At 46.1% G+C, this 21,879-nt stretch overlaps 1 protein-coding gene across 4 annotated transcripts in view; it reads right to left on the bottom strand.

Moving 5' to 3' along the window:
- NPRL3 (NPR3 like, GATOR1 complex subunit) overlaps positions 1-21,879 on the bottom strand; it is a 109,989-nt gene that overhangs the window by 35,903 nt on the left and 52,207 nt on the right. For all 4 annotated transcript variants that reach the window (XM_030212422.1, XM_030212421.1, XM_030212419.1 and 1 more), the window contains one exon: positions 16,731-16,887. In XM_030212422.1, coding sequence (XP_030068282.1) covers positions 16,731-16,887 — 157 coding nt within the window. The remainder of the gene's footprint in view (positions 1-16,730; positions 16,888-21,879) is intronic.

A 21,879-nucleotide genomic window follows, 5' to 3' on the forward strand; every position in this document is an offset into this window, starting at 1 on the left:
TTTGTGATGCTTCAGGAGTCAGACAGCACACACCAGTATGAGAGAGAAATCTTCTTTATTTGCCAGCAAACAAAGCAGGACATCAGTTCTAGCTCTCTTCTCTTCTCTTAGCTCTTTGTGTCTTTCTCTCAGCTCTCTGTGTCTTTCTCTCAGCTCTCTGTGTCTTTGTCTCAGCTGCTTCTCTTCTTATGCTGTCTTCTCCTTCTTCTGTCTGTTCCTTCTGTCCTTCTCTTTCTTCTGAGCTCCTTCTGACGTAAACTGCTTCTGCTCCCACTTAAATAGGGTCCTAAGCCCTCCTCCTAGCCTAGCCCCCTTTACTCCCAATTGGTTAAGAAACTGATTGGCTACCTTGCCTCAACCAATCATTACTTTTGAAATATCAGTTACATAGGTTCCAGACATCCTAAACTGACCTGTGACCTGGGGCCCCTCATGCCAGACATTTGGTCTCCAGTCTCTTACATTTCTCATTATGATTGATGTCTCATCTATAGCTTAAACTGGATTCCCTTAGAGACTAAGAGGCCCCATCTAACATTGGTTATTCTCATATTCCTAATCAGCTTCATACTACCTATTAACTAAACTCTGGCATTCATTAAAGAGGTCAAAAGTCAGGCTTACTTAATAGCATACAGATATACTTTCAAAACTATTCCTACAGTTACCTATAATTAATCAAGGAGAAGAGAGCTGACTAGTTCTGACCTTTTTCACCTCTCAGCTCCATACACAGAACTAGCTAAGACCACAGAAAACTCAAAACACATGTTGATCTCCTCACTGCAGCCTTAAACAGCAGACAAAGGATCATTTTAAAAGTAACACAGAGTTGAACAAACATCCTACACAGAATTATTAATTTACACAGAATACAACATATTCTAAAGTAAGCATTCTTATAAGACATATCTAAACATCAGGAATATCTAGAATTATTTAGAATCTAACTATTTCCTTATAACAAAATCTACATATCAAGAACTTCTGAAATAGTATTTCAGCCTTTTAAACTTCAGCATGTCTGGCTCATTCCTTTGTTCATTCATAATAGTTTACAGCTGTGCCAGCATTTAGCAATCCATCCCTCAAAAGGGTCTTTCTGACCTTTCTGACCCAGCCCGGCAAGACTTTCAAATAATATGAACCATCTGGCATTCCTTCACTTCATTTACAGAGTAAAGAGTTGAAACTTGAAATAAGAATTCAATTCAAATACCAAGCTTTTAACAGAATTAACCCTTCATATGATTTCTTATATATAATTTCTCAGAGTAAACACTTTCTTTGCCCATGGCTGCCTCATTCCCCCCTTTGAGACTAAAATCAGCTTATGCAGAGATAAGTCTCACATCTCAAACTCTGGAGACTATAGTGATCCTAACTAGGAATAGACTTGTGAATCACCATTACCCTACTTGTTAAGGTCCGACGGCATACTGCCGAAGCACATGAGGCCAGGAAACAAAACAAAAACCCTGCTAAAACTAAGACTATTAGGGAAATGAACAAGGGACGTATCCAGGAGGTCAATGACCACCACCAGGAGGTAAGGTCTAATCCTCCTCGGTAATCCTCCACATTAAGGCTGGCCAACTGTAGGACTTTATCCATAGCATGCCTAACTACATGCGTCCTATTTATGACAATAGTACAGCACTCTGAAGAATTTAACACTGTGCAGAGGCCACCCTGAGCTGCAAAGAGATAGTCAAGGCCCATACGGTTATATCTAGAAACTATACTTAATTCATTAATTTGATCCTGCAATGCATTGACTACCACGTTCAGCTCATGAACTAAAACATGGAGTAGGGATTGAAGTCTCCGGGTAGCCATACCTAGTTCAGTAATACCCGCTACCGGGCCTCCAATTGGAATCCAGGCCGTGGCAGAAAGGGCTACAAGTCTCTTTTTAGTCAGAGGATAAGTAGAATTAATATACTGGAGGGCTAATTCAATCGCCTCATCCTCTGTGGCAACGGAGGAGGGTAAGGACAAAGCCTCTCGCTTAGAGCGGTGCGGGGATAGTGGCTTAAGAGGAATAACTTTAGGAAAATAATTCAAGGTTACCAATACACAAAAATCATATGTGGAGGGAAGAATCATGTGGAGGACATTATCACAGAGCCAGTAATGACCAAGGAGAGGGCGACGAAAGTTCCCAATAAATGTAGGCACAGGATGGAGATTAGGATGCCCATAATGCGAGCCCCTATCCCAGGGGGAACGAAGAAGAAATGGAGACTTTGTACACCATAGGTGCCAATCCCCAATTGTAACAGACCGCTCATATGATGCAACCCCTTCATCCCCCGGGGACTTATGAAAGTAGAAAATAGGATGGGACACTATAGTCTTCTCAGTAGTATAGTTAGGAGCCAGATAATCACCTTGGTCATAATCTACAGGTATGGTAGTAGGGCACATAGGAGTACCTGGAGAAACTACCCACACAGGTTCCTCCTTCTCTGGGAGAACATTAGTATAGTTACAGGGAATGGGAAGAACAGTTGAGATGCTTCTTGTTAAACAAAACACTCCAGAAGCTGGATAGGGAGACGTAAAAACTGGCCTTAGAGAAGATTCAGAGGGGGAAGTAGCATTATAAAAGGACCACCAAGTATAATCCTGGCTCCAAGGGCCTGAACTCGAAAAGTAGGGAGGTATAAGAGCTGGGAGTTGCACAGGGACAGGTACAGCTGGGACATCTGTGGTATAAGGAGAAAATCGGGAACACACAATACAAGGGGAAGTAATCTTTGCCTGGCTAATTAGTTCCTGGACAGAGTGTAACCAAAGGTTGGAGCGAGTTGGGGTATTAGGAACAAGGAGGCAAGGAGTAGAAAACAACAAAAGCATCCAAACTACTAACATTTTCTTTCTTCCTAATCTAAAACAAATACAGCAAACTAATTAAGCAATAATATTTCAACAGTCTGTGCTAATCACAGATTACTCTAATATAGTGTTCTCAGTCTTTGAGTTCTTATACCAGTTGGGATAGACCCTCAACTGATAAGGATCAAGCTTTCAAATTCCAAGAAAGCCAGAATCCGGCAAGAAAGAGTCTCAGTATGAAGCCGAAGTTCAGCCGCTCCTGCAGTATGCAGTTGACCCTTCTTTTCAGCTAGTAGATTCTTTGGTTCGGGTCAGGCGCAACTTCAATGGCTCCGCTGGATCTCTTTCTGCTCTCCACTGTCTAGGCTCCGTCTGATCCGTGCTGGGCTCAGTCTGGTCAGCAGACTTAATTCGAGACCAATGGACCCATGGAGTTATCCCTGCGACCTTCACAGCTGCAGGGGTAGAAAGCAAAACAGTAAAAGGTCCTTTCCATCGGGGCCCCAAAGGCTGGAGCTTCCAGTCTTTCACCCAAACTCTATCCCCTGGCAGGAAGGAATGTACCTGAGCCTGGAAGGGGACAGGGTTTATTTCTCTCACATAAGACTGAAGCTCAGAAATTATCTTCCCCAAGAGGGCTACCTGCTCCTGCACCTGGGCAGACCCTAAAATCCCTATGTCTCCCTTAATTCCCTGTAAAATGGCTGGGGGCTTCCCATACACAATTTCAAAGGGAGAGAGGGCTGTTCCTTTAGTTGGGGTGCATCGGAGGCGGAAGAGGGCTAGTGGCAATGCCTGTGGCCATTTCAATTGGGTTTCCTGACAAATCTTTGCTAGGCTATTTTTCAAGGTTCTATTTGCTCGCTCAACCTGCCCTGAACTCTGGGGACGATAGGCACAATGCAATTTCCAGGTAATGCGCAATGCGCGGGACAGGGCCTGAAGTGTAGCTTCAACAAAGGCGGGACCATTATCTGAACCTATGGCAAGGGGCAGTCCATACCTGGGGATGACATCCCTAAGGAGAGCTCGAGCTACTTCTGTGGCTTTCTCAGTGACTGTAGGATATGCTTCCACCCACCCAGAAAAGGTACAGACCATGACTAAGAGGTATCGGAACCTACCACTCCTGGGCATTTCTGTGAAGTCTATAACTAGGGACTCAAAGGGTGTTAGTCCTCTAGACTGAACTCCTGGTGGAATACGGGGTCCCTGACGGGCATTATTCTGGGCACAGAGAGTACATCGGGCAGAGGCAGTGGCAACCAGACTATCCAATCCTTCCAGCACCACTACTCGACTGAGTAGGCGGGCTAGTGCTGTTTTCCCTAAGTGTGATAGGTCATGAGCTTGAGACACTACAGGCCAAGCTAGGTGGCGTGGCACCAGAACTCTGGTATCAGGGAGATGTAACCAGCCATCAGGTCTCCTTACTGCACCTTCTTCTTGAGCCCATTTCTCTTCCACTTGGGTATATATAGGTGTCCATTCTTGCAGTCGAATTTGGAACAGGGGGGTCACAGTACTTGCTGGGGGTCCTCGAGCAGCTTCCTTGGCCACCCGATCAGCATGGCGGTTCCCTCGGGCCACTGGAGTATCTATTCTTTGGTGTCCCCTGCAATGAATAACAGCTACCTTCTTAGGGGCCCACACAGCCTCTAGCAGCTGAAGTATTTCAGGTCCATACTTAACAGGTTGGCCTGCAGCATTTATAAGTCCCTTTTCCTTATACAAAGCTCCATGAGCATGTAGGGTTGTGAAAGCATACTTAGAATCAGTATAAATGTTGGTCACCAGTCCTGCTGCTAACTCCAGAGCTCGTATGAGGGCCACAAGTTCTGCTTTCTGGGCTGAAGTTCCTTGGGGCAGGGCTCTTGCTTCTATCACCTTGTCCTCTGTCACCACAGCATAGCCTGCCAATCGCTTGGAGTTCTCCACATAACTGCTTCCATCTGTGAAATAAATTACATCTGGGTCCCTCCACGGAACATCTTTAAGATCTGGTCGACTGGAGTACACTTCATCCATAGTTTGGATACAGTCATGATCCGGTGGTCCCTCAGATGCTGGCAAAAGAGTAGCAGGATTGAATGTAGCCACTGTTTCCAGGTGTATCCGTGGATTCTCACACAAGCTGGCTTGGTACTTAACCATACGGTTATTTGTAAACCAGTGGTTGCCCTTATACTCCATGAGGGTGAGAACTGCGTGGGGGACTTTAACAACCAGTTCTTGCCCCAAGGTCAACTTATCAGCTTCCTGGACCAGTAAGGCTGTTGCTGCAATGGCCCTCATGCAGGCTGGCCATCCTTTAGCCACTCCATCCAGCTGTTTAGACAGGTATGCAACAGGCCTCTGCCAGGATCCCATCATCTGGGTCAGCACACCCAGAGCAACCCCCTGTCGCTCGTGGACATATAATGAGAAAGGTTTCTCCACATCAGGAAGGCCTAACGCAGGGGCTTGGAGTAGGGCTTTCTTTATGGCAATGAAGGATTGTTGAGCAGTAGGTCCCCATTCAAATGGTTCCTTTTCACCCCCCTTTGTGGCTTGGTAAAGGGGTTTCGCCATTAATGCAAAATTTGGAATCCAAATTCTGCAGAATCCAGCTGCTCCCAGGAATTCCCTAACTTCTCTTCTGGACTTGGGTTGGGGAATTGCAGCTACCGCTTGCTTCCTACTAGCATCCAGTCTCCGACTTCCCTGGGAAATGCAAAAACCCAGATACTTCACTTCTGACTGACAGAGTTGGGCCTTTGAGCGTGAGACCTTATAGCCTGCATCCAAGAGTAGCTCCAGCAATTCTCTAGTAGCCTCAAAACACTCTTCCTGAGTCACTGCTGCAATCAGGAGGTCATCTACATACTGGAGTAAAACTCGCCTGGAAGGCTCAGATTTAAAAGTCTTAAGGTCTTGCCCTAGGGCTGTCCCAAAAATAGTGGGGGAGTTCTTGAACCCCTGTGGCAGGCGGGTCCATGTATACTGAAGCTTCCTTCCTGTTACTGGGTTTTCCCATTGAAAGGCAAAAAGCAATTGACTGGCGGGGGCCACCCGAATACAAAAGAAGGCATCTTTTAGGTCTAGTGTCGTGAAATGAGTAGCTCCAGAAGGTATCAATCCTAGCAGGACATATGGATTAGGCACTACAGGGTGTAATGAGATAGTGGATTTGTTGACCACTCGTAAGTCTTGGACTGGCCGGTAGTCCTCAGTCCCTGGCTTCTGAACTGGCAATAGTGGCGTATTCCATGGAGACTGGCAAGGTCGAATAATTCCATGGGATAACAGACGATTCAGATGTGCTTGAATCCCTTCCAGAGCCTTTCTGGGAATTGGGTATTGGCGAAGATGGATTGGCCGGGCACTTGGAAGTAAGTCTACATGTACAGGAGGAATATTTCGGGCCAACCCTGGGGGATTATCTTCTGCCCATACCCCACTGACCTGAAAGCTGTCTGCCAGGGGTAGGTCAACTTGGCCATGCGACTGATGCAGCCGCCATTCTTCTTCAAGAGGGCAGCAGAAACTCAATATACCCTTAGGGCTGGATGTCGGGGGCCGAAAGGAGACTAAAGTCTGGCCATCAGAGTCAAAGGAAATCTGGGCCCTAAGCTTGGACAGCAGGTCTCGACCTAACAAAGGGATTGGACAGTCTGGCATATACAGGAATTCATGAGTGACTATGTGTGAGCCTAATTGGCATCTACGGGTTGTCAGGAAGGGCCTCCGGTTCTGCACCCCCGTGGCTCCCACCACTCGGACAGTTTTTCCAGACACAGGCGCTAATCGCTCCGTCACAACAGAATGTTCAGCTCCTGTATCAATCATGAATGGAATTGAGCGGCTCCCTATAGTTAACTTGACCATAGGTTCCTGGGAGCCCAGTTTATAGGAACCCGGTCTGTCCTATTCGTCCCATTCTGCCATCTCGGCTATCCCGATGATGTCAGATTCAGGAGGCTCATATCTTCCCTCTCGAACTCGGCCTCGGCTTCCTCGATCTCCTGGTCCCCTTCTCAGTCCCTGGCGCCTCTGGGGGCATTCATCTTTCCAGTGCCCTCTTTCCTTACAATAGGCACACTGATCCCTCTCCAATCTTGGTCTGGGATTCTCCCCCCTTGGCCGGGATTGATTGAAGGAATCTCGGGCCCTGGCTGGTGGTCCGGGGTCCCACTTTGGCTTCCCATTAGCTAGAGGTCGACCTCGGTTAAGGGTGGAATTAGTAATGGCTGCCGCTAAAAGGTCGGCCTTCTTCTGCATCTTCCGGTCAGCCTCTCGGCGCACCTCCTGATCTCTATTAATGAAAACCTTGGTTGCGATCTCAATTAGCTGGGTGGTATTCATCCCTGCGAATCCCTCCTGACGCTGCAACTTCTTCCGGATATCTGGCATACTCTGGGCCACCAATGCGCTATTCACCATTCTCTGGTTTTCTTGGGCTTCAGGGTCAAATGGGGTGTATGTTCTGTAGGCTTCAATTAGTCGCTCTAGAAAGGCCCCAGGGGATTCAGTTGCCCCTTGGAGAATTTCAGAGACCTTTGCCAGATTAATGGGCCTCTTTATGCCTTTCCTCATACCTTCCAGTAAGTCCCGGCAATAGCCAGACAACAGTTCATAGTGCTGCCCATCATTTGGATCCCAATCTGGAGCTGCGCGAGGAAACCGAGCTCTAACCCATCCCTCTGGGTCCTGTGTCCTCTCGGGAACACGCTCTCGCGTGATGGCCTCAGCATTTTGCAAAATCTTCCGCCTCTCCTCAGTTGTGAAGAGGGTCAAGAGAAGTTGTTGACAATCAGTCCAGGTTGGGTTATGGGTGGCCATAATGCTAGTCACTAGGTCCACCACTGCCTGAGGCTTTTCAGTATAAGAGGGGTAATGCGTCTTCCAATTCAGGAGATCGGTGGTTGTGAAGGGTACATACTGGTAGGCCTGTGCCTGTATAACCTGACCCTGATTATTAGGATCCGGTCGAGTGGTAGTTACCTGACGAAGTGGCAGAACTCTCGAGGAAGTGGGAATGGAACCTGAGGTAGAGCTAGGAGCTACCCTCCTATCATGCTCAAAGGTGATTGCAGCAGGTCTAACCCATTCAGTGGAGGTGTGTTGAACCCCTGAGGGATGGGGAGGGGTACTCATAGACTGAGAGGTGGTCACAGGTGAGTCAGTCCATTGAAAGGGATGCCGGGCCCCTAATGAGTGGGTAGGGGTACTAGAGGGAGAGGCTGGGCTGTCAGGAGTTGAGGAGTCAGGGAGTGGAGCCCAAAGTGGGTCTTCGGAGGTTAACAGGGGAGGATGTGGCACAGAAGGGTAGAGGCCAGGTGAAAAGTCCAACCTAGGGTGTGGCAGGTTTGGCACAGGAGGGGAAGAACTATCCGGAGAAGCCTGTGCTGGAGAGGCTTGGGCTGGGCGGCGTGGATCTCTAGGGGTGGCACGGAACCCCAACAATGGGCCATAAGGTGGTGGCTCAAGATCTGAGGGATCATCAGAGAGTATGGGTTTCTCAGACAGGGTAGGGGCGGAAGCCACCGATTGGGTGGTAAGCTTCCTGGGGCTCTTTCCCTCTTCTAGTTTAGATTTTCTAATCTTTCTTTGAACACGGCCTAACATGAATTTTACTGGGGATCCCATATAAGTTTTCAACCAGGAGGGAGGGTCAGTCACAAGGCTGTCCCAGGAATCTATATAAGGGAGTTGTTCAGAATATTCTGATTCTCCTACTACTATGCTGTAGACCTTCCGGATTACTTCAATATCTAAGCTGCCACTAGGGGGCCACCCCACTCCCATAGATGGCCACTCAACTTCACACAAGGTTCTTAAAGTACCTGAGCTTAAAGTCTGTCCATAGTCATTAATTAAAAAGCCTTTTTTGAAGTTTTTAAGCATACAATCTAGGGGGGTAGCAATTTGTCTAGATGATGTCCCACCCATAATGCTTACAATTACAACACACAAAAGGGAGGGAGTTTTTTTTTTTTTTTTTTTTGAGAGTGCAGTAAGGGGTCTGCACTCTCGAGACACTAGGTAGACAGACAACAATCGCTTCCTTCCGTTGCTGACCAATTGAACTCGCGTTAATTGGAAATGCAGCTATAAGAAGTCCGCACTCAGTTAGCATTCACGCATCACACATTCCATACAGAAAATCCCACCCAACAATTTCAGATTTCTCAAATACAGATAAGCTCAAGCGTTTTCGCTTCTAGTCCCCGCGACTAGAAGGTACTAGGGCCTTTGCTGAGAATTGATCAGATTCTCCTTCCCTCCTTCTTGAGGGGCTGGTTTACAATTTCCTAGCTAGGATTACAATACAAAATACAGAATACATACCCGGCGAATGTTCTCCAGTCAGTTGGGTGCTGGGATTAATGCAGGATTCATCCCACCGCTGCCACCAAGAATTGTTGCAGGAATTGAGATAGGAATTTGTGATGCTTCAGGAGTCAGACAGCACACACCAGTATGAGAGAGAAATCTTCTTTATTTGCCAGCAAACAAAGCAGGACATCAGTTCTAGCTCTCTTCTCTTCTCTTAGCTCTTTGTGTCTTTCTCTCAGCTCTCTGTGTCTTTCTCTCAGCTCTCTGTGTCTTTGTCTCAGCTGCTTCTCTTCTTATGCTGTCTTCTCCTTCTTCTGTCTGTTCCTTCTGTCCTTCTCTTTCTTCTGAGCTCCTTCTGACGTAAACTGCTTCTGCTCCCACTTAAATAGGGTCCTAAGCCCTCCTCCTAGCCTAGCCCCCTTTACTCCCAATTGGTTAAGAAACTGATTGGCTACCTTGCCTCAACCAATCATTACTTTTGAAATATCAGTTACATAGGTTCCAGACATCCTAAACTGACCTGTGACCTGGGGCCCCTCATGCCAGACATTTGGTCTCCAGTCTCTTACATTTCTCATTATGATTGATGTCTCATCTATAGCTTAAACTGGATTCCCTTAGAGACTAAGAGGCCCCATCTAACATTGGTTATTCTCATATTCCTAATCAGCTTCATACTACCTATTAACTAAACTCTGGCATTCATTAAAGAGGTCAAAAGTCAGGCTTACTTAATAGCATACAGATATACTTTCAAAACTATTCCTACAGTTACCTATAATTAATCAAGGAGAAGAGAGCTGACTAGTTCTGACCTTTTTCACCTCTCAGCTCCATACACAGAACTAGCTAAGACCACAGAAAACTCAAAACACATGTTGATCTCCTCACTGCAGCCTTAAACAGCAGACAAAGGATCATTTTAAAAGTAACACAGAGTTGAACAAACATCCTACACAGAATTATTAATTTACACAGAATACAACATATTCTAAAGTAAGCATTCTTATAAGACATATCTAAACATCAGGAATATCTAGAATTATTTAGAATCTAACTATTTCCTTATAACAAAATCTACATATCAAGAACTTCTGAAATAGTATTTCAGCCTTTTAAACTTCAGCATGTCTGGCTCATTCCTTTGTTCATTCATAATAGTTTACAGCTGTGCCAGCATTTAGCAATCCATCCCTCACAAGGGTCTTTCTGACCTTTCTGACCCAGCCCGGCAAGACTTTCAAATAATATGAACCATCTGGCATTCCTTCACTTCATTTACAGAGTAAAGAGTTGAAACTTGAAATAAGAATTCAATTCAAATACCAAGCTTTTAACAGAATTAACCCTTCATATGATTTCTTATATATAATTTCTCAGAGTAAACACTTTCTTTGCCCATGGCTGCCTCAGAAGGGCACCACGGACCTTGATGCAGGAGTCGAAACTCGGACTGAAGTTGAGCTGTGGAAGGAGACAAGAAGACTGAACAGCTGGAGAGACAAGTGATCCACACAACACTATTAAACAGTAGAATTAAGTGTCCTCAGGATCACATACTTAGAATTAAGGAGGTTTTTTTTAGCCGGTGATGATTGGATGGAGCTCCCTTAGGTTGAATAACTAATCAACACAGGAGTGTCTATCTGTACTTGAGGCTTTTCCTCCATCTAACATGAACACACCACCTTAGATGTTATATGACTTGATTTGTATCTGCCATTTTCAGGGCACAGACCATAGAAGGCTGCCCAGCACTAGCCCCGCCTCCCACCACTGGTGCTGCCACCCAATCTCCGCTAAGCTTCTGAAGATCCATTCCTTCTGAACAGGATTCCTTTACGTTTATCCCACGCATTTTTGAATTTCGTTACCGTTTTCATCTCCACCACCTCCCGCGAGAGGGCATTCCAAGTATCCACCAACCTCTCCGTGAAAAAATACTTCCTGACATTTTTCTTGAGTCTGCCCCCCTTCAATCTCATTTCATGTCCTCTAGTTCTACCGCCTTCCCATCTCCGGAAAAGGTTCGTTTGCGGATTAATACCTTTCAAATATTTGAACATCTGTATCATATCACCCCTGTTTCTCCTTTCCTCCAGGGTATACATGTTCAGGTCAGCAAGCCTCTCCTCATACCTCTTGTAACGCAAATCCCATACCATCCTCGTAGCTTTTCTTTGCACCACTTCAATTCTTTTTACATCCTCCAAAACTGAACACAATACTACAGGTGGGGCCTCACCAATGACTTGTACAGGGGCATCAACACCTCCTTTCTTCTGCTGGTCACACCTCTCTCTATACAGCCTAGCAATCTTCTGGCTACGGCCACCACCCTGTCACACTGTTTCGTCGCCTTCAGATCCTCAGATACTATCACCCCAAGATCCCTCTCCCCGTCTGTACATATCAGACTCTCACCGCCTAACACATGTGTCTCCCGTGGATTTCTACTCCCTAATTAGATTGTAAGCTCTGTCAAGCAGGGACTGTCTCTTCATGTTCAAGTGTACAGCGCTGTGTACGTCTAGTAGCGCTATAGAAATGATAAGTAGATGTAGTAGTAGTAGTAAGTGCATCACTTTGCATTGAATTTTAATTGCCAAACCGTAGACCATTCTTCTAGCTTCTGCAGATCCTTTTTCATGTTTTCCACTCTCTCCGGGGTATCTATTCTGTTACAAATCTTGGTATCATCCTCAAAAAGGCAAACTTTACCTTCTAACCCTTCGGCAATGTCACTCACAAATATATTGAACAGAATCGGCCCCAGCACCGATCCCTGAGGCACTCCACTACTCACCTTTCCCTCATACGATCGAATTCCGTTAACCACTACCCTGTGGCGTCTGTCCGTCAACCAGTTCCTAATCCAGTTCACCACGACGGGTCCTATCTTCAGCCTGTCAAGTTTATTCAAGAGCCTCCTATGGGGAACCGTGTCAAAAGTTTTGCTGAAATCTAAGTAGACTACGTCTATAGCATGTCCATGATTCAATTCTCCGGTCACCCAGTCAAAGAATTCAATGAGATTCATTTGGCACGATTTACCGTTGGCAAAACCATGTTGTCTCGGATCTTGCAACTTATTAGCTTCCAGGAAATTCACTATCCTTTCCTTCAGCATCACTTCCATTACTTTTCCGAAGTGAGGCTTACTGGCCTGTAGTTCCTAGCTTCTTCCCTATCACCACTTTTGTGAAGAGGGACCACAACCACTCTTCTCCAATCCCACGGAACCTCTCCTGTCTCCAAGGATTTATTAAACAAATCTTTAAGAGGACCCACCAGAACCTTTCTGAGCTCCCTCAATATCCTGGGGTGGATCCTGTTCGGTCCCATGGCTTTGTTCACCTTTAGATTTTCAAAATGTTACGTTTAGTTTATTGAAGCACCTTCTATACCGCTCTTCAAGGAAAATCATAGTGGTTTTACAATAAAAATAACCTATTATTAATGGGCAAAATAGATGGTGGATGTCATCAATTTCTGCCTACAAACGAGCCATCCATGTATGCCAAAAAGACAACTAAATATTTAAGAGGACCAAGAAAAATAAGTCTTTAGAACAGATTTAAACCTCTTAAAATTCATCTTGTATCTGATGTACTAAAGTAATGAATTGCACAACATTGGTGCCAGGTAATGATGATAGATTAAGGCAATATTTCTTTATAGGAAGTGAGTGTCTGCAAGTGAAGGTGGTGGAGATGAGAACTGTATCTGAATTCAAGAAAATATGTGACAAGTACAGAGACTCTTTGAGGGAAAGGAAGGGATTGTAGAGGCGAGTAGTTAGTATGAATACTCAGAATGAATAGGCTGTATGATCTTTATCTGCTGTCATTTTCTATGTTTTCACATAATATATTAGCTCTTCTCCTAGAGTATTGCTGTTTCTTCATTTACTCTTCTTTGGTGTCTGTAAAACAGTTCTAGGAGTGACCTGATGGCTCAGTGGCACTGCCACATGCTATCTGCCAGAAAATACCATTTGATTGCTGAGTCTTGCATTTGCTTGAAGAGTTGAGTGGGGGTTCCATCAAAGCAGCTTTGCACAGTCCTGGGACAGGAGGTGCAGGTGTCTCAGTCACTGCTCAACAGCAACATCTAGTGGCCAGACTCTGTTCTGAGCCTTGAAGAGGATGGTCACTGCAATGCCTGAGCCAGGTAGAGCAGAGCAGAAAGAAAAAAACCTCACTGAAATTGTGAATAAAGGTTTGTGGCACCAGAGCGCCAAGGCAAGCTGGTTGGGGGGGGGGGGGGGGGGGGGGGGGGAAGAAAAATGTTCTATTTCTGATCCTTTCAAGAGCTAGGACAAACTCACAAATCAGTGGCTCAGGTGGCAAGGGCCATGCATGAATTAAGTCCCTGTTTCCATCCCCTTCTTAGATCTTCCAGCTCCATGCTGAGAAGGTAGTATTCACAGTCACAGAAGGTGAGGAAATTCTGCTCATTGCTTAAGAGGGTGACAACTAAAGGCCATGACTGGAGCATTCTGGAAGTGTCCTGATGCAGGGGCTCTAGCTGAGGATGTCACTGCTATGACTAAACCAGGTATAATTGGGAGGGAGGATACAGAACAGGGGAAAAAGCATCCACAGGTAGATATGAATAAAGGCTCGTGGCACCAGCTACCAAGCCTGGTTTTGACTAAGATGAGGGTAAAAAAAAGAGCAGGAGGAAACTGCAGGGCCATAACTGCTGCCCCCTCCCCCCAAGAACAATGAAGCACATCTAGATTATAGTGTTTAACACTTTTACAGTCAGGTTTTAAATACAAATAAGTAAATAAACATCAATAAAATACAACATGACCACCCTGAGGTGGACATGATATTGCCTAACAGAGCTGCATTTTCTCACTTACAAGCAAGTCTCTCAGGACTCATGTTTATGTCTAATGCCACAGGCCTTATTCAAAACCAGGTCAACAGTCCACCTTTTTAGACTGCTTCTAAATTAAGCCAAAATCTTATTGGCTTTCAACCATTTTCACTGTACATTGTAAAACTCACAATTTAATCAAGAAAAAAAAAAAAAAAAAAAAAAAAGATTCATTCTGCAAAAACAAGGCCCTGTTTCTTTTCAATTGCTGGGCAAGAGGAATAAGCTTCCCATCTCTCTGAGTGCTGACTGAGAGCCAGATGCACAAAGGTCCCGTTAAGAATCCGTCTGCGTTTCCAAATAGGTATAAATTTACCAATTTAGAAACACAGGGGGATTCACAAAGAGAATTGCATGCAAACGAGCTGCTCGTTGCTTTTGCGACCCAGGTCATTTGCATGCGATATGGGGGAAGTCAGTCGGTGAGCTGAGCATGCGCAGAACAGTCAATCGCTATGCATGGCTGCTCTGTGCATGCTACAGATGGCTCTCATAGCAGTAGGTGTAGCCCCCTTTTTTTTTTTTGCAAGCACAAAAGCGTGGGTTTTTTTTTGGATGGCCAGATCTGTGTCGGGGCTCCTTGCCTCCCCGCTGCTGGGAATATGCTCGCTGCTGTTCTCGGCTCTGAGGAATCAGCATCAGGGCTTGTTTCCACCCCAGCTGTTCTTGCTGCTTCCTTCTATTGGCTGCCTGACATCCTGGAACGCCCATTTCCCTGAAGATGGACTCTCATTGGCTGGCTGCTGTCCCAACCCCTCCTCTCTGCAGGGCTTCCCTGATGACATCACTCTAGAGCTGTGAGCTGATTGGATCCGAACTTCTTGGTATCCCCCTCCAGTAGTGAGTGGGCGGGACATCCCAGGCTGACACTGTCCAATTGGTTTAGCCCCTCTCTGTTGTGCTTCTACTAAGCATGGGGGATGCTGTTTCCCAGCAGAGGTTGTTTGACCCTTGTCTTCCTTGCATTTTTGGTATGTCACCATTACTTTTATGCTTTACATTTATTGTCATTCCCCCCACCCCCATTTCTTGCCAGTAAAATGTCATTTGAGAAAAGAATCATGGAACAGCTTTCATACACTCAAAGAAGCTGCGTGTAAGCCGGTGTAATTTTTTTTGTTTGTGCTCTCTCTCTCTATCTTCCCTGCCTTGTTTCTCCCCTTCTCCTACTTGCGATAATGAAGAACCGGCAGGTCCAGACCTCCTGTTAAAATTTCCACGGTAAAGGTAGGGACTGCTTTTGTGCATGGGGTCGGAAACGGTAGTGCATCACACTGCATGCACATTATAATAGTAATTAGATCGTTATAACAGCTTTGCATTCCGTTTTCATTAGCTGCTACCATGACATGAAAATGGCTTGGAGAAACCTTTTGTGCATGTTCCGGTTTACTACTTGCATGCTAAACCAGCTAGAACTATTTTAAAAACCACCTTGCTGGCTCATTAAGTTTAGTGCATCTGGCCCTGATTCAGAGTTTAATAATTAAAGACCATACTGTTCTCTCAGGCATTCTAGGTTGTTCAGTACAGATTTTTTTTACAAGACAGTGGTTTGCAGGAGATGAGCTTCATTATGGAATTTTGTAAATTACTGTGTATGTCACTTGTGTTTTGTTGTTTGACCTATTTCTCCTTATGCTCTGTTCTTTTCCCTTCCCGCTGCTCATTCCCATAATTTTTGTATTTACTCTCCCTCCCTCTTGCTATCAACTGTCATTGTAATTCTTTTTAGTTCATTGTAAGCCGCTTTGGGGCTGTGTTCCTTGGCAAAAGGCGGGGTATAAATGATCTAAAATAAATAAATAAATAAATAAATTATGTATGTTATCTTGTAATTGGCCTAGGTTCAGGGGGAATATAAATAAATACATAAACAGCAGCAGCAGGGAGAGAACCTTTGACAGAGAGATAGAGGAACAGAAGAGTAAAGTACTACAGAAGATCTAGGATGGCTCCATAATGTGAGTGAGTAGAAGGAGGAGAAAAGCCTTAAAGGAAACATTAAGGGGCTGCTTTGACATGTCCGTCAAGAAAGGCAGCATAGCAAATCTGAATAAAACAGCACAGCTTAATTGGGCTTTCACATAAATAAATAGGTCAAAGAGATTTGTGCAGAAGCTAATTGTGTGCAAAATGTACTCCGACATCAGTGCACAACTAAATAAAATCCCATGGTAACGAAGAAATTAGGCTCCTGAACACAAGTGCACAAAAGACCAGAAGGCTAAGAACAAGGCTTTCTAATGCTGGCACTTGAATGCAAGGTCTGAGGAGTAAAAAAGTTACCTTGGTCTACTGTGCTCAGTATTAGTGAGGGTTTCATGCCTGTTCCTTCTTTTTATAGGACCTGCAACTTTTTTTCTGGCTTCATTAAAGAGGATGGGTTTAAAAAAAAAAAAAAAAAAAGGAAGAATTGAGGGGCAGGGTGTGCTAAACAAAAAGTGCTGGACTGTTGACAAATATTGTCAACATTGCAAAAACTGTATCAGCATGTGTATAGATCTGTGTATGTGATAGAATTTTATTCTGTGCATAATAGTAGAGACTAATATAAAGAACAATTACACAGTATAGAGATGGATTAATGAGACAAAGCTTTTGCATATGAATTGTTTTAATTATTATAATGTATGTTTGCAGATAAGGTGGTAGACACTTTTAAAAATAATGTGGCGTACCTGTAATAATGCCAGGTCAGCATCTTGCGCCAACTGCTGCAGGTTCTTCACAGCAGAGAAGGATTTAATCACTCTTACCAGAGCAGGGGAGCAGTCTAACGGGAGCTCGTTTAGTAACGACTTCTCATCCTTCAGCAGAAGCAAGGCATGGTAAGGCCTGTGGGGAAGGAAATGAATAGTACTGGTCATTGGTTCCTCATTAGGCGAGGGGGGTGCATGTGTAGTTTGGAGAGGCATACAGGTGTGGTGCCCTCAAATGCTTTGAGTGCTGACTGGCCCTCTTCTCCCCCCCCCCCGCCAAAAAAAATTAGCAGGTAAGCAATGCCTCTGCTCATAAGTCACTGTGTATACCACTATTTCTGGGATAAGCAGCATAAAATGTATTGAACTTTTTCGGGATCTTGCCAGGTATTTGTGACCTGGATGCTGGGCTTGATGGACCTTTGGTCTGTCCCAGTGTGCCAATACTTATGTACTTATTTGATGCATAAAGCTTTCAAAAATGCATTATATTTCAGTCAAAACTTACATTCACCAGCCTTGCCCCCCCCCCCCCCCTGAGATTAGTGGAGAGCACAGATTGAATGAAATCCCATCTGTACTTTGTGATACATATGACAGTGCCATATATGTATCAATGTACCGATACGTGAAAGATGAAGGAAGTCAGAAGAGACAATTTCTGCTGCCCACGTGCCCTAGAAGATCCAAGTACTGCCCCTGCTTCTTCTTCCCTATGTTTTTCCTCCCCTTCACCCTCACAGCCATCTCCCCTTAACACCGGTGTTTAGATTCTGCTCATTCAATCACAGAAAGTACAGAGTGGTGTACAAGCTGAGTTACATTCAGACCCCAGATATTCAAGATCAGGCCGTTCCGGTGATCGCCATTGAATATCTGGGGGTTTTGGGCTTGCTTTAACTTGGAGGCAGATGCAGCAACCAAACGTAAAAAAATCTAAATCGTTAAAGTCCCTAACGATTTTAAAATAACGAAAAATGCACCAAAAAAAAAAGTCACACATGCTGGAATCGGTATTGAAACGTACAATGTATCAAAGAATCACAATACACATCGTTAATCGGCCCCCAAATCATGCGCAGAGCAGCCAAGCGTTATGTTAGCTGCTCTGCGCATGCCACAAACAGTCAAATCACAAGCACATGGCAAATTGAATTGACACATAAAAAAATAAAACTAAAAAAAGGATCGGGAGGGGGCAAGGGCGCTCATCAGGAGCGTCCTGTACGGACGGCCTTGCCCCCCCCCCCGCCGCTGCTCCCCACTTTCCGCCGCTCCCCCCACCCCGAAAAAGCAAAATTGTAGCAGCCCCTGCCCCCCTCCCTTCCTCACTACTCTCAGCTCCGCCTCCCGACATCCTCCGTCTGTGCCCCGCCCCCTTTGGGGGTCGTCGCCGCCATTCCCCTTCTCCATCGGGCCCCCCTCCCTCTTACCGGGCCCGTGCAGCGCCTCTCTCCTCTGTCCGAAGGCGCTGCACGGGCAAGAAGAACGCTGAATCAGCTGATGCCTGCCTTCGCCTAGCTTCCATAGAGCGTCTTTCTCCTCCTGGGCCCGCCCCTGTCTGACGTCAGTAACCTACGTAGGTTACTGACGTCAGACAGGGGCGGGCGCAGCAGGAGAAAGACGCTCTATCGCGAAGGCAGGCATCAGCTGATTCAGCGTTCTTCTTGCCCGTGCAGCGCCTTCGGACAGAGGAGAGAGGCGCTGCACGGGCCCGGTAAGAGGGAGGGGGGCCCGATGGAGAAGGGGAATGGCGGCGACGACCCCCAAAGGGGGCGGGGCACAGACGGAGGATGTCGGGAGGCGGAGCTGAGAGTAGTGAGGAAGGGAGGGGGGCAGGGGCTGCTACAATTTTGCTTTTTCGGGGTGGGGGGAGCGGCGGAAAGTGGGGAGCAGCGGCGGGGGGGGGGGCAAGGCCGTCCGTACAGGACGCTCCTGATGAGCGCCCTTGCCCCCTCCCGATCCTTTTTTTAGTTTTATTTTTTTATGTGTTTTCTGAGGTCCTTTGGACCAATCACTGCGCTTTTAGCTCTGCTAATGCGCTGGGATTGGCTCAAAGTTTGTTTATTTTTTCACTTAACACTTTTTCCTGGCACAGAGCTGTCCTAACGAGAGGTCCAGACCTCTCGTTAGTTTTCCTGCCTTTTTCCTGCGTAAAGGCAATCGGAAAAGGTTAGTGCATGTCGTTTCAATGGGGTTTTCACACTAATTGCTCATCTCCATTCCGTTTTCGTTAGCTGCTACTGTCGTCGGAAAATAGGCTTAAGTGCATGGAAAGGATCGGAAATTCTTCCCCGAGGGCTCATTTAACGATGAAAAACGTTTAGTGCATCTGCCTCTTAATCGGCTACGTGAATATTCAGTGCTGGTCAGTTAATAGCAGGCAAAGATAAGACTGCTATTCAAGCAGTCTGATTTGCCTGCTAAACTTAGCCGGCCAGTGCTTGAATATTCATGATATAACTAGCTATCTCGCGCTGAATATTAGTGCTTAGTCAGCTAAGCGCTATTTAACAGGTCAGGAACTGCTCCTGGTCGGTTAAATAGTGCTGAATTAGGCCATAGGTGTTTCCCTGTCCCTGGAGGGCTTTTAATCTAAATGTATACCTGAGGCAATGGAGGGTTAAGTGACTTGCTCAAGATCCTAGAGTCAGTGGGATAGGGAAGTGGGCTTCCCTTGTTCTTAGCCCGTTAGTCCTCTTCTCTACCAGAGGTCCAATACTCCTTTTCCTTCTTTTTTTTTGCCAAAGTTGCTGTTTTTCTTCCCTGCTGCAGTGCAGTGTCCCAGATCCTCTTCCCCCTCCTCTCTTTGCTCTCTGTTGCACTTCCTCCCCCTCTACAGGACTGCTCCAGCTCTCCAGCTGAAGACCACAGATGATGTAAGCAGAAAATGCTACTCTTATAGGTTGCTATGCTCAGCTGCTCCTACAGCCTATGGGTATAGCAGCAGTTACCTGGAAGCACATTCCGACTGCTTCTGTAGCCTTGATATATAGGCAAGTCACTTGTCAACTCAGTTTCTGATTTTAATTGCTGAGGTGCTGGCTGCAAAGTTTGTGCTTTTTCTACTGGACTGAATTACTTGCTGAAATATCTCTGATGGTATTACAGTTTTCAGCTATCACTGCCTATTTCCATTTTCAATATGTAAGATTGAGCATGGAGATAAATTCCAACATTCAGCCCCAAGTTTTGCATTCTAAGGGGCCCTTTTACTAAGCTGCATTAAGTAGCTAGTACAAGATTAACCAGGCAGTAGCCATTAGCGAAGGTCCACAATAAAGGCTAGCGTGCATTAAAACCAGCCAGCACAACAACAACAAAAAAAACAAAAACAAAACTCGTACTAGTTTTTTAATGCTGGAAGGGGCAAGTTGCAAGCAAGCATGATAGGGGTGAAGTGTAGGCATGGCTAGCTGTGATAGCATGTGGGTTGTTGCCACTTATTAGCTGTCAACTGCCAATAGCTCAGCTGTACTTAACCCTGCTGCAAGAAGTAGCTACCTGCACTAAGTTATCTGCTGCATTAGCAGGTAAGAAACAGTAATGATCACCTCATTATCTACAAGGTACGGTCTTTGTCAGTTTCCCAACCTCTAACAGGAATTTCTGCATTAGGGGGTAGATGCATCAAGCAAACGTAAAAAAATCAGAAACGTAAAAACCTTTACCGAATCTCAAATAACGAAGCATGCTCCAAAAACACAGCCCCAAAAAGTTTGGTGCGGTATTGGAAAGAACGATGCACTAATCCCCGTCGGTAATCGGCTCGTAAAGCATGCGCAAAGCAGCTGCTGGCTGCTCTGCGCATGCCAGAAACGTAAGAACAAAAAGAAAACACAAACACGTGGCTCCCCACTTTCCCCTGCATGTCTCCACAAACATTAAAGGATCGGGAGGGGGCAAAGGCACTCATCAGCAGCGTCCTGTATGGATGGCCTTGCCTTGCCCCCCCCCCCCCCCTCGAGGTCCCCGCTGTTCCCCGCTGCTCCGTTTGTGAAATAAAAGCTTTTAAAAATGAAACCTTTGCAGTTGCTGGGCTCCCCCTCCCTTCCTGTGTCTCTCTTCTTTAGTCGGCAATGCTCCGCCTCCTGCACTCCTCCACCTCCGTGCCCCGCCCCCCCAAATTCGTCCCCGCTGCTCCCCCCCCCCCACCGGACCCCCCCTTCACCACAATGGCCGGTGCAGCGCCTCTCACCTATGTTTGAAGGCGCTGCACAGGATGGATCAGCTATTCTTTAGCTCTTCTGTCTCCTCCGATGTCTCCTTTTTCTTCCTGTGTCCGCCCTCCTCTGACGTCAGTTATCTACGTAGATAACTGACGTCAGAGGAGGGCGGACACAGGAAGAAAAAGGAGACATCGGAGGAGACAGAAGAGCTAAAGAATAGCTGATCCATCCTGTGCAGCGCCTTCAAACATAGGTGAGAGGCGCTGCACCGGCCATTGTGGTGAAGGGGGGGTCCGGTGGGGGGGGGGGAGCAGCGGGGACGAATTCGGGGGGGGCGGGGCACGGAGGTGGAGGAGGGCAGGAGGCGGAGCATTGCCGACTAAAGAAGAGAGACACAGGAAGGGAGGGGGAGCCCAGCAACTGCAAAGGTTTCATTTTTAAAAGCTTTTATTTCACAAACGGAGCAGCGGGGAGCAGCGGGGACTTCGGGGGGGGGGGGGGGGGAGGGGGGGCAAGCAAGGCAAGGCCAGGCCGTCCATACAGGACGCTGCTGATGAGCGCCTTGCCCCCTCCCGATCCTTTTTAAATTTAGTTTCCTTTTTTATTTTAGGCACAGGGAAGCAGGGAGCCATTTTTCTTTTAAAACATGCCAGCAATTTGGTTTTTCATCGTGCAGGGGGCAGTGGGGAGATGACAGCTCAGGCTTTAACGACAGGTCTGAGCTGACGTTAAATTTCTGGTGGTAAGTGAATCGTTGCTATCGTCGGTATGGTTAGTGCATTCCGAATTGTCTACATTTCAATGGTAGTTTCTCATTTGCATTCCAGTTTCGTTAGCTGCTACTACCGTCGAAAAATAGGCTTTAGTGCATGGAAAGGATAGGAAATTCTTCCTTAAGGGCTCATTTAACGATGAAAAACGTTTAGTGCATCTGGGCCTAGGTGTTTAACGTGCAATTA

This window comes from Microcaecilia unicolor, chromosome 8 (assembly GCF_901765095.1).
Source record: "Microcaecilia unicolor chromosome 8, aMicUni1.1, whole genome shotgun sequence".
NCBI classification, from domain to species: Eukaryota; Metazoa; Chordata; class Amphibia; order Gymnophiona; family Siphonopidae; genus Microcaecilia; species Microcaecilia unicolor.